Source organism: Balaenoptera borealis (assembly GCF_965194805.1).
Source record: "Balaenoptera borealis genome assembly, chromosome: 12".
Taxonomy (NCBI): domain Eukaryota; kingdom Metazoa; phylum Chordata; class Mammalia; order Artiodactyla; family Balaenopteridae; genus Balaenoptera; species Balaenoptera borealis.
In genome coordinates this window covers 44,876,960-44,890,061 of record NC_138869.1, presented here as the reverse complement: position 1 = coordinate 44,890,061, position 13,102 = coordinate 44,876,960, and the positions used below count along the sequence as shown (strand labels likewise).

Here is a 13,102-nt window from a genome sequence, read left to right as displayed (position 1 = left end):
ATCAACCAGATGTTCGTGAATCCTACCCTTTTAATGAACTGCTAGGCTCTTGGAAAGCTGTGGAAAAAGTAAGCTGAAAAAGAATCAGTGGGCAGGGCAGTGAGCAAGCAAATGCTAAAACCAACATAGAATTTGGAGGTGAATCCTAGATTCCCCACATGGTGAATCTGAACTGAAACTGAAGCTCCCACATGAAGCTGGAATTATTTTACCCCAATTTTTTATTGTGGTAAAATACACATAACATAAAAATTTCCATCTTAACTGTGTTTAAGTGTACAGTTTAGTGGTATTAAATACATTGATAATGTTGTGCAACCATCGCTACCATCCATCTCCATAACTCTTTTCATCATCCCAAACTGAAATTCCATATGCTTTGAACAATAACTCCCCGTTCCCCTCTCCCCCCAGACCCTGAAAATCACCACTATACTTTCAATCTTTATGATTTTTTTAAGTCAGTCATTTAATTTTTAAATTATTTTTTTTAAAGTTTTATTGGAGTGTAGTTGATTTACAATGTTGTGTTAGTTTCAGGTGTACAGCAAAGTGATTCAATTATACATATACATATATTCATTCTTTTTTAGATTCTTTTCACATATAGGTTATCCCAGAATATAGGTTGTCCCAGAATATTGAGTAGAGTTCCCTGTGCTATATAGTAGGTCTCTGTTGGTTATCTATCTTATATATTGTAGTGTGTTGTATGTTAATCCCAAACTCCTGATTTATCCCTCCCTGCCACATTTCCTCTTTGGTAACCATAAGTTTGTTTTCAATATCTGTAAGTCTGTTTCTATTTTGTAAATAAGTTCATTTGTATCATTTAAAAAAGTTAGATTCCACATATGAGTGACATCATATGATATTTGTCTTTCTCTGTCTGACTTACTTCACTTAGTATGATAATCTCTAGGTCACACCATGTTGCTGCAAATGGCATTATTTCATTCTTTTTTATGGCTGAGTAGTATTCCATTGTATATATGTACCACATCTTTATCCATTCCTCTGTCGATGTACATTTAGGTTGCTTCCATACCATATCTTGGCTATTGTAAATAGTGCTGCAATGAACACTGGGGTGCATGTATCTTTTTGGATTTTGGTTTTCTCTGGGTGTGTGCCCAGGAGTGAGGATTGCTGGGTCATATAGTAGTTCTATTTTTAGTTTTTTAAGGAACCTCCATACTGTTCTGTATAGTGGTTGTACCAATTTACATTCCCACCAACAGTGTAGGAGGGTTCCCTTTTCTCCACACCCTCTCCAGCATTTATTTACTTATTCATTTTTATTTATTTATTTTTTTGGTGTGTTAGTTTCTGCTTTATAACAAAGTGAATCAGCTATACGTATACACATACCCCATATCTCCTCCCTCTTGCGTTTCCCTCCCATTCCCTATCCCACCCCTCTAGGTGGTCACAAAGCACCGAGCTGATCTCCCTGTGCTATGCAGCTGCTTCCCACTAGCTATCTGTTTTACATTTGGTAGTATGTATTTGTCCACCAGCATTTATTTTTTGTGGACTTTTTTTCCCCCCAGATTTATTGAGATGTAATTGCCATATAATATAATATTGCATAAGTTTAAGGTGTACAGTGTGTTGATTTGACACACTTATATATTGCAAAATGATTGCAACCATAGCATTAGCTAACACCTCCATCATATCATATAAGTACTATTTCTTTTTTGTGGTGAGAACATTTAAGATCTACTCTCTTAGCAACTTTCAAGTATATACTACAGCATTATTAACTATAATTACCATGCTATACATTAGATCCCCAGAACTTATTCCTCTTATAACTGGAAGTTTGTGTCCTTTGACCAACATCTCCCCATTCCCCACCCCCATCCCCAGCCCCTGGTAACCACCATTCTAATCTCTGTTTCTATGAGTTCAGCATTTTGTTTGTGGACTTTCTGATGATCACCATTCTCACCAGTGTGAGGGGATACCTCATTGTATTGATAGTTTTTGTTTATTTGTTTGTTTTATTTAGTTAGTTATTTTGGCCAAGCAGCGCAGCATGTGGGATCCTAGTTCGCCAACCAGGGATCGAACCTGCATCCCCTGTGTTGGAAGCAGGGAGCCTTAACCAGCACCAGGGAAGTCCCCTCATTGAGGTTTTGATTTGCATTTCTCTAATAATTAGTTATGTTGAGCATCTTTTCATGTGCTTTTTGGCCATCTGTATGTCTTCTTTGGAGAAACGTCTATTTAGATCTTCTGCCCATTTTTTTGATTGGGTTGTCTGTTTTTTTGATATTGAACTGCATGAGCTGGTTGTGTATTTTGGAGAGTAATCCCTTGTTGGTTGCTTGACTTGCAAATATTTTCTCCTATTCTGAGGGTTGTCTTTTTGCTTTGTTTATGGTTTCCGTTTCTGTGCAAAAGCTTTTAATTAGATCCCATTTGTTTATTTTTGTGTTTACTTTCATTACTGTAGGAGGTGGATCAAAAAAGATCTTGCTGCAATTTATGTCAAAGAGCGTTCTGCCTATGTTTTCCTCTAAGAGTTTTATAGTGTCCAGCCTTACATTTAGGTCTCCAATCCATTTTGAGTTTATTTTTGTGTATGGTGTTAGGGAGTGTTCTAATTTCATTCTTTTACATGTAGCTGTACAGTTTTCCCAGCACCACTTATTGAAGAGGCTGTTATTTTCTTCATTGTATATTCTTGTCTCCTTTGTCATAGATTAGGTGACCAGAGGTGCGTGGGTTTATCTCTGGACTTTCTATTCTGTTCCAATGATCTATATTTCTGTTTTTGTGCCAGTACCATACTGTTTTGATTACTGTAGCTTTGTAGTATAGTCTGAAGTCAGGACACCTGATTCCTCCAGCTCCATTTTTCTTTCTCAAGATTGCTTTGGCTATTCGGGGTCTTTTGTGTTTCCGTACAAATTGTAAAATTTTTTGTTCTAATTCTGTGAAAAATGCCATTGGTAATTCGATAGGGATTGCACTGAATCTGTAGAATGCTTTGGGTAGTATAGTCATTTTCACAATATTGACTCTTTCAGTCCAAGAACATGGTATATCCCTCCATCTGTTTGTGTCATGTTTGACTTCTTTCATCAGTATCTTATCATTTTCTGAGTACAGGTCTTTTGCCTCCTTAGGTAGGTTTATTCCTAGGTATTTTATTCTTTTTGTTGCAGTGCTAAATGGGATTGTTTCCTTAATTACTCTTTCTGATCTTTTGTTGTTAGTGTATAGAAATGCAACAGATTTCTGTGTATTAATTTTGTATCCTGCAACTTTACCAAATTCATTGATGAACTCTAGTAGTTTTCTGGTAGCATCTTTAGAATTTTCTATGTGTAGTCTATCTTTATGATTTCTGACTACTCTAAGTACCTCATGTAAGTGGAACCATACAGTTATTTGTCTTTCTGTGACTGGTTTATTTCACATAGTGGCTGTACCATTTTACATTCCCACCAACAGCACACGAGGGTTCCAATTACTCCACATCCTTGCCAACACTTGTTATTTCCTTTTTTTTTTTTTATTAGTAGCCATCCTAATGCGTGTAAGGTGGTATCTCATTGTAGTTTTGATTTGCATTTCTCTAATGATTAGTAATGTTGAGCATCTTTTCATGTGTTTACTGTCCATCTGTATATCTTCTCTGGAGAAATGTCTATTCAAATCCTTTGCCCATTTTTGAATTGGGTTTTGTTTTCTGGTTGTTGAGTTTTAGGAATTCTCTGTATGTTCTGGATATTAATCCCTATCAGGCTGGAATTCTTGAAGGAGTTTAAAATGGTCCTGGGTTGGTAATGCCGCATGGCAAAAGCAGGTGCAAACTCTTTCAGGAGGAAAGTAATTTCAACTTATACATTCAGGACTCTTAGAGCTTAAGTTCAATCACATTTATGGTCAATTGAATTTCAACAAGGGTGCCAGACAATTCAATGGAGAAAGAATCATTTTTTCAACAATTGGTAATGGGAAAACTGGATAGCCACATGGAAAAGAATAAAGTTGGACCCCTGCCTCACATCATATGCCCCCTCCTCTGAGCCCAGAAGGGGTAGGCCTCTCTGTGGTCAGACAAGGAAGCTCCTGCATAGTGGTCACAGTCAAACAATGTCCGAGGCTGGGCTGCCTATGCCTACTTGACCCCACTCCATTCTCTCCCATAGAGCCCTGCCCTCCTACAGGTCTGGGCTTCTTTGATCCAGGGCTGATCTGGGCTTCCCTTCAGGGGCCAGAGTTAATAAAGCTTGATGCTCACAGCATAGGCTAAATGGCTGCCTGGATAAAGCCATCCTCTCTCCTTCTGAAGGAGTGGGCCCAGGCAACTAGGATGGGCAGGTGACCCTGCCCCAAGCCACAGCTGATTGAACCAAGAATGCACACTTAAACCAAGAAGAGTCAGTTAGGCTTCTCCCTCCAGAGAGACACAAAGTAAGTAGTCAGGTGACACTGGGTACTGGGGCTGTGAAGTCCTGGAAAATAAGGGCATGCCAGGGCCAAGGCTGGAGCTAGAAATTGAGAGGTGGGGAGGAGAGAACAGAGAGAGGAAGGATCAAACCTCAAGGAGAAGCTAAGGTCAGATCTGGAAGGAGAAAGGCCTGGAGGGAGAGGAGCCTGGGCCCTCCTTCCTACGGATAAGTTCTATGGCCTGCTAATCAAAGTGTGGTCTTGGACTAGCTGCATGGGCACCATCTGGGTACTTATTAAAAGTGCAGACTCTCAGATTTACCCTGGACCTGCTGCATCAGAATCTGCATTCTAACAAGACTCCTGGTGATGTATGTACACAGCACAGAGTGAGAGGTGCTACTATGGAACCTTCAGAATCTGTGTTAACAAACCCCTTCACTCAAGCTTCTTTGAGTGGGCTTTAGCTCCTCACAGCCATCAAAGGTCAGTGAAGGTATCAGTTTAACTACAAATGTAAAGAATGAACTCAATCAGGAGAAGGGCTTTCTAACTATAACACAAAATCCAGAAGCCAAGAAAGAGAAGACTGATACACTTGATTTCATAAAAATCAGCAAAATAACTACAAAAAAACCATAAGTAAAGCCAAAAGACAAATAGGGGAAAATATTTGCAACTCATATCATAAAGAGCTAATCTCCCCAATATATCAAGAGTTCCTATAAATTAATAAGAAAAAGACCAACAACCAATAGAAAAATGGGCAAAAATATCAACAGGCAGTTTATAGGAAAAGAAATTAAAATGGCCCTTAAACATATGAAAAGAAGCTTGACTTTACTGATAATAAGAGAAATACAAATCAAGGCTAGACTGAGAGACATTTTTCACCTTTCAGATTGGAAAAAACCAAAAAGCAGGATACTGCATCTTGCGGGGAGGCTGTGGGGAACTAGCACCCTGTATATGCTGCTGGGGGGTGGGGGGTGGGTGATGGGTTCAGCTCTAGGCAGGCAATTCGGCACCATCTATCAAAAGTACAAATGTCCTTTTGGCCAAGAAATTCACTCCTACAAACTTGCCTTTCACTCCTGTGTGAATTCACATTTGTACAAGGTTAATTATCACAGCAATGTTTGTCATAGTAAAGAAATGGAACCTCCTAAAATCCCTCAATATGAGATGCATTAAATGAATTCTGATAGATCCTTGCAATGGAGTACTACTATGCAGCTGTGAAAAAGAACACAGCAGCACCGACAGGTTGAAAGGGGACGATCTTCAGGATAGACTTAAGTGGAAAAAGCGAGAGGCAGAACAATGTGCAGGAGGAACACTAGAAATAAGTGACAGCGGCTCCTTGTCAGAGGGGACTGGTGGGAGCTGGACTGATGGGGGACTGGGTATTAGTATTTTCATGCTTTTTAATGCTTCAATTGTATCATCCTATTGAAAATGTAAATGAATACCACAAAAATATTTTTAAAACAATGAGCTCACTTGGGCAGTCACCCCATGTGGAGCTGCCACCTGCCGTATAAGAACTGCCTCTGGGCACAGAAAAGCACACAGCATACAGGCCTCCTGTGTTCTGGCTCCAGGCTGGGCCTCAGCAGAGCGGAGACCCTCTGTTCTAGCCCAGCCCGCTCAGTGGGGAGAGTACCAGGCCATGTCTAGCTTTGCCTTGGCTGCCTGTGGTCCTCTGGTCCCCTGCCACCTGTGCACAGTGGCCTCCATTGGAGAGGGTCTCCCCAACAGGAAGTGGCCTCAGGGGAGCCCCAGGCCCTGTCCTGGCATGTTATTCACACATGGGCTGTCTTAGCACTCACCAGCCATGTCCAGGCCTGGCCAAAGTCTGTGGGACCCCTATTGGTTCCAGCCCAGCCCCAGGACTCTGGAGTTGGCAGAAGATACCCACTGACTCTGGGTGACTCTGGATTTCCCTGGGCTGGCTTATTCCTTCTCTGCCTCTCTGCAGTGGGGAGTGTAATCCTGGGTGTCCTAGTAATGAGGTCCCTGAGGCCTTGCCTTCCTGGAGACATGAATCCCCCGAGTTACCTTCTGTTCTGTCTTGACTTTGGCATTGTAGAAGGAGACAGAATCAGGGCCCTCTGGCAGCATCGTCTGCTGCAGCTGGCTGAACCTGTCCTGGTCATCTTCTCCCTACAAGAGGCCCAACACAGCACAGTCCCTTCACCTGGCATTGTCAGGATCCACTCTGACAGGGCCTGTGGTGGGCATTAGGGCAGCCTCTCGCTGGGTCTGCAGACCTCCACCCAGGATAGCTCACAATCCCCCAGCCTCATGTTTTCCAGTGTCATCATGGACACCCTGTAACCGCCACCAGGGAAAGATGAGCCACTCAAGAAGGGGTGCAGCAGCATGTGGTGTTTTTGGTGTCCTCATCCTTGATAACGGGGGAGAGACCTGTACCTGCCCACCTGCCTGGGCCAGCTGTAGGAGAGGCTGGGAGCAGCCGGTACACTGCCAAGCTTGTGGAGAGAACAGAGGACAAGGCACTGCCCACTGCCCTGTGCTCGTCCACCATCCCCACCCCTGCCCTGTGCCACTCACCAGAGACACAATCCTGCTGAGAGGCATCATGCCTGGCCGGATGCTGTCACCTGGCTTCAGTGCCACCTGCAGGTCCTCAGGGACAAAGAAGGACTCATTGTACCAGATGTCAAATTCTGCAGGGAGACAGGGAGATGGCACTGTGAGGGTGGGGAGACCCTGAGGAAGCAGGTCAAGGCTGTGTGTGTCTCTCTGTCTCGTGCTTGTCACAGCTCACCCTCTCTTCACTTCCTGCTCCAGGGTCTCACCCTTTCCCATCTCCATCTCCTGCCCTCAGAATCCTGGAAACACACATCTAAAGCCCTGTCCAGGGACTTCCCTGGCAGTCCAGTGGTTAAGACTCCACTGCAGGCTTCGATCCCTGCAGCGGGAACTAGGGGAACTAGGATCCCGCATGCCCCAGGGCATAGCCAAAAAAAAAAAAAAGTCCTGTCCAGCCCCTGCCTCTGCCAGAGAAGAGTTCTGAAGCCACTTCTAGAACCCAGACGGTAGCCCTGCCCTGTGCCTCCTGGAACCCCAGGTGGCCAGCCAACCTTCCCAAACGGCACACCCGTGAGCAGGCGATGTCGACACTGATCCACCAGGTGCTGGCAGTACTGGATCTCAGCCCTGAGGTCCTGTAGGTCCTGATACTCTGTCCGGTACTGCTTCTTGAGGTCTTTAAGCTTCAAGATCAGCAGGAATTCCTCCTCATCAATGATCATCAGCCCCTTGTTCTCATACTCGCCTGCAGGGGGAAGGAGGAGGTGAGGGAATGAGGTGCCCACCTGAGGTGGTCAGAAAGAGGGGAGAGTGCTGGCAAAGCATGAAGACAGGACCTGGGAAGGGCTGGGGTGCAGCATGGAGGTGGACAAGGCGTGAGAAGGCCAGGCTACTAGGATATGTCTCACAGGGAGAGGGAGCTCAGGTCAGAGGACCACACTGGCATTTTTAGGACAAACAGGAGGGGTGGGCAGAGGAAAGGGTAGAGATGGCCCAAGTTCCACGATTACTTTGATCTTAAACCCCACTAGCCAAAGATATCCAGTAAATACCTCTATTATACAGGTGTTTACCTTTTTTTTATAAATTATGTAAACAAGCTGCCACCACTGGCTAGTACCACAAGGCAGTTGGGCAGGGTTCCTTATTAATAACAGTAGATGTAAACCCACATTTCAAATTGTCTTCTTGACGATTTCAGCATTCGCCAGCTACCTTCTTGTCAGAGACCATCAGACATCTGTATCTTGTCGGATGGCTGTCAGAGGGCTCCAGGAGGAGAGAGGTCAGTTGTGCTATTAGTCATCTCCTCCACTCACTGTCTCTTTGGATGGACCTTTTAAGGTCTGTCAGTTTGATGAAGGTTGTTGGGTTAAGACAAAATAACAATATCTGTGGAGCCACTCACCTGGCTGTCTACTGCCCACAGCACCTTGAAAGTTCAGCAAAGGCGTCGTGTCAACACCCAGCCCAAGGACCCCTGGAGAGTGAGTCCTGTGTGTGACCGAGGTGTGTGGCCAGGGTGCACGAGGCAGTCCCCAGGTACCGGAGGAAAGCATTAGCACTTCCACTGATGTTTACAGGGGAGAAGTGAGGCACATTAAGTGTCACTGACACCTTTCATGGAGAGGCAAGGGTTCCAGTTCAAGGTGTTTGCAGTGGTGGGGGAGGGGGGTCCAGGGTAGCCCTCACCTTCAGTGCAGAGCAACCTGGTTTGCTGCCGTGGGCCTGATGTGGTCACTTTTATACAGACAAATCCGTCAGTCACAGAGTAGAGTCTTTACAGTACTCTGTTGACATGGGGAGTGACATCTTTTGTACTACCCAGAGGTTCTCTGATTATCTCCAAAGAAAACGCTTATGAGAGCTGAACTTAAGATGATTTTTCTTTTTTTTTTTTTTTTCCCCACAAACGACAAATTAATGTCTCAAATTCAGTGACTGTTCTGGGCTGATAAGTGGCTATCAGTCAAGGTACCTAGAAAATATTTTAAAAAATGAATTCACTTGATCTGTTCCCTTAAGATAAAGGTATTTTGCTTGGCATTTTAACAACCAATGGGAAAACAACTGCTTTGGAAGGGGAAAGAGCAAAAATGTTTTTTGATACTGATAAAAGTTTAAATATTTTAAAATATTGTTTATTTCTTCTACATCCCATCCTTTAAAAATATCCATTTTCAGGTATATTGAGGAGTAAGTGATATATCAGCATAGCATGCATATATATTATTTAAAATATGTAAATATATAATAAGGGGTTGCATATTCAAAGGAGGTGTGGGGGGACTTCCCTGGTGGCGCAGTGGTTAAGACTCCGTGTTCCCAATGCAGGGGGCCCGGGTTCCATCCCTTGTCGGGGAACTAGATGCCAAATGCGTGCCGCAACTAAGAGTTTGCATGCCACAACTAAGGAGCCCACATGCCACAACTAAGGAGCCCTGGAGCTGCAACTAAGGAGCCCACCTGCCACAACTAAAAACTGGTGCGACCAAATAAATAAATAAATAAATATTTAAAAAAAACAAAAACAAAAACAAGGTGTAGGCAGAAGGGACAAAGAAGGGCTTGTTGGTCCTGCAAGGCCTTCACTCTAGAGGTTCTGGGTGGGGTCATGTCTGGAGCCACCATCACCCACCTTCCCCTACTTCCCAAATTCATGGAGGGCTTTGCCCTCTGGAACAGTGTGTTACGCTTGGTCCATAGGGTATGAGCAAAGTAGCCCCAAGAATTTGGAAATAAAGTTGCCCTCTGAGAAATAAGTGAGTAAAATGCAACCTCTGTGAGTGAGATGATCCCCCTGACCTGCAGAAAACCAAGTGCCACCTGGAGATGCCCAGGTGATCAGTGAGATCATTCAAGAAGGCTGGCCTAGCATAGGGTTGCGATTTAGCAAGGGAAAGCCCAGTAACCGGTGGTGTGCCCTGCCTGTGAACAAGAGTGTGGCCTCTGAACCACCAGCCTCAGTGTTGGGATGGTTACTCATTAAAATGCATGTTCTGGGCCCTGCTCCAGATTTCCTGAGTCAGAGCCACTGATTGCAGCCTAGGAATCTGCACTTGACCAGCCCTCCCAAATGAGTCCTCTGCTCACTCAAGCTTGAGGGTTCTTGGTGCACATTGAAGGTATGGGCAGTGTCTGCCACTGGGACCAGGGCACCAGGTCAGGGTAACCAGGTGAGCACTCTCCCCACTCCCCACACAGGGGTCCCTGCTCGTTGAGCCTGAGGGCTTCCCACACCACCTGCCTTAAGAGACGAGGCTTTGCTAGGCCAGTTTGTTGCAGGGTTGGCATGAGGAATGGTCTTAGTGACAGTGAATCACTTGGCCCCTGGTATCCACATTCTCATTCCCTCCTCAGTTTCTCATGTCTTGACCAGCACCCCTACCCCAATCAGACCACTGTGGTCAGTGAGGAGACAACACCAGGACCCATGGACCTTGTGGCGGTCGCCAGCCACCCATCTCCCTGGGGAAGTGTCTACAAGACCAACATTCTGTCCCTCCATGGGCAGAAGCACATATCAGATGGAAGGTCCAGCACTTAGATCTGAGATAATGCAAGAAGGGGGACTTGCAGGCAGAAGCTAGCTGACAGGGAAGGACTCTGTGGTTCCCCAGGGATGACTAGAGCCAAGTGATGACCCAGGGATGAAGCCTGCACCCCAACATCCCCTGCTGGCCCCCTTCCAACTCAGTCCTCCAGTGCCCAAGGCTGCCCCATCCCGAGCAGGATGACTCAGATCCCACTGTCCCCCAACTATCTTCCCATCACCTTTACCTTGCTTCTCTCGTAGTGACTTCTGGAAATTTAGTGCCTCCTTGGTCATGTCGATCTCCCGCTTGATGGCATTGATGCGCTGTGTGGTCTCGCTGGCCCTTTTCCTCCGCTCGTTCAAAATGGATTTGTTTTCTTTGAAGATGCGGTTGATCTCACTACCCCGTTCGTTCTTAAAGTCCTCAAAGGCCACAGGCTTGGCGGGTGGGGTGCTGGGCCTGAAGATGGAGGGGAAGGAGGAGGGAGAAATGGGGCAGCTGTTTTGGAGCCACCGGGCACTTCACCTTTCTTCCCTGGGGCTTCTGTAAGCAGGAGGTCCGAATTCCTGGGCACCACGTACCCCAGATGGGAGCTAAACTGTGTAGGAATCATTCTCTCGTCTCTGTTTTACTGAGTACACAAGGGCACGTGACTATTGCAGAAAATGAGGAAAGTAAGGAAAAGTTACAAAAAAAACCCCAAAATACCACTCATTACCTATTGGCAACCACATTTTAGTGTATCTCCTTCATTTCTTTGATAACTGTTTTAATATTTGGAGTCATGCAATATATATAATTTTACATCTTACTTTTTTCACAGAAGCATTCTTTCATGCTATTAAAAACTCTTTGAGAACTCTAGTTAATAAGATGTAAGATGAAGTGCTGGGCAGGGGAAAGTGGATTGTCTGCAACTTACTTTGAAATCCATTTTTTAAAAAAAGATGGATGGAAGGATGGAGAGAAAGACACATGATGAAATACTATAGTAACATTAATGGCAGAATCAAGAGGGGTTTCACTATACAATTCTTCCACCTTCTCTGAATGTTTGGAAATGTTCACAGGCTGGGGAAAAATTCTTCATGTACATCTTTGTACATTTAAAGGGCAGAGAAAATAATTCACTTAGTGCCCTTTCCCTAATGTCAACTATTGAAGGTGTTACCAAAAATTTTTTCTTTTGCTTTTTAAATTAATGACACAATCTTTTTGTATAAATCTTTGTCTACATCTCTAATTATTTCTCAGGATAGATTCCTAAAAACTCAATCACTGACTCACCACAGAGAGGAACTGGGTGGCTGGAGGAAGGGTCTCATACCTGAGAATTTTGTATCTTTTGAATACATTACTTATTCAAAATATGCAAATTTAATTATTTAAATAATTGCTATTTGGAGGGTCTAAAATGATTCTGTGTATAATTGTGTATCTTGGATGACTCCTGAGGTTGAACCATTTTGCACGTGTATAAGCCATCATATTTCTTCTGTTTTGGACTGTGCTCCTAGTCTTTGCCTATTACCCCATTTTATTTCTCTTCTATCTGCAGGTGCTCCTTCCTTGTCATACTCTGATTTTGTATGATCTGGTGCAGCGGTTACTGTTAGATGGTCACCTGGGTGGGTGTGATTCCTCCTTTGGGGATTCCGAGGCAAAGGGCTCAATACTGGAGGTCTCCTGGTCCTGCAGAAGCATGTCTTTGACATCTCCATCCTTGGAGGATGGGGTCAACTGGGTCTTGGAGGTGGAAGCATCCAAGTCCTTGCCACTCACAGGGCTGCTGGCACCCTCCTTTCTTGCCAAGGAGCTGGAAGGAGAAGGCAGGGAGACCCCAGGCTCAGTGTCTCTGATGCTGAGGGGAGTAATCTTGCTCAGCACTCATACACCAGAAGCCCCAGCCCGCTCAGCTCCGATCTTGAACATAAACCCAGGCCAAAGGGCAAAGAGTACAACCCTAAGCCATGCAGATGGGGAGGAAGAGGAGAGAATTTCTCTCCCTTTTATCAGAACAAGAAGTCCTCCTTCCAGCAGTCTCAGCAGGAGACACCTGGGAAGAATGGGCAGTCTCCAGTTTGGAAGCATAAGGACCTTTGGGGTGGGCCACAGGCTCTAAGGAGCATCATGGCTGCTGAGGTATTAGTCACACAGGCATCCCCGGGAAGGAGTAGCAGAGCCCCCACCCAGGGTGTGTCTGTCTGTGGACCAACAGTAAAGAGAGACACGTCTGCCCCGCTGCTCTGACCAGTCCACGACTTGCTCTCCCACCTCTATCAGTGCCCACGCCAGCTCTCCGGAAAGTAGCCATCCTCCCTCTCCAACTGATGGCACCCAGGGTCCTCCCTCCCAGAGAGGTACATGTGAGCAGGACTGAACTAAAGCGAGGATGTCCATGGTTCCTTCCACTGTTTCCTTCTCTTTTCTTCTTCTTGCAACAGGTGTGGCTTGGGGGAACCAAGCCTCGATCCATTTGTTACTGCACTAATTACCCAACGGCAGAACAGACAGGCTGGGGGTGTGACCGCCCTCCTGAAGAGGCAGGAGGAGGCCAGGGCATCCTCCTACCCGACTCCAGTACTGCATGTGACAGT

General features: G+C 45.1%; 2 protein-coding genes across 9 annotated transcripts in view; one reads left to right on the top strand and one right to left on the bottom strand.

Moving 5' to 3' along the window:
* Nucleotides 1-13,102, top strand: part of KLHL18 (kelch like family member 18) — a 153,360-nt gene that overhangs the window by 53,122 nt on the left and 87,136 nt on the right. For all 4 annotated transcript variants that reach the window (XM_082347383.1, XM_082347382.1, XM_082347387.1 and 1 more), the window contains one exon: nt 8,171-8,254. In XM_082347383.1, coding sequence (XP_082203509.1) covers nt 8,171-8,254 — 84 coding nt within the window. The remainder of the gene's footprint in view (nt 1-8,170; nt 8,255-13,102) is intronic.
* KIF9 (kinesin family member 9) overlaps nt 1-13,102 on the bottom strand; it is a 49,085-nt gene that overhangs the window by 3,531 nt on the left and 32,452 nt on the right. Inside the window, exons 17-21 of one of the 5 annotated variants that reach the window (XM_082347365.1) lie at nt 12,130-12,321; nt 10,750-10,964; nt 7,538-7,714; nt 6,988-7,103; nt 6,472-6,576 (exon numbers count right to left, since the gene is read on the bottom strand). In XM_082347365.1, coding sequence (XP_082203491.1) covers nt 6,472-6,576; nt 6,988-7,103; nt 7,538-7,714; nt 10,750-10,964; nt 12,130-12,321 — 805 coding nt within the window. Of the gene's footprint in view, nt 1-6,471; nt 6,577-6,987; nt 7,104-7,520; nt 7,715-8,215; nt 8,316-10,749; nt 10,965-12,129; nt 12,322-13,102 lie in introns of those variants that run through there. The other 4 variants (XR_014232634.1, XR_014232633.1, XM_082347366.1 and 1 more) reach the window with 4 other exon arrangements.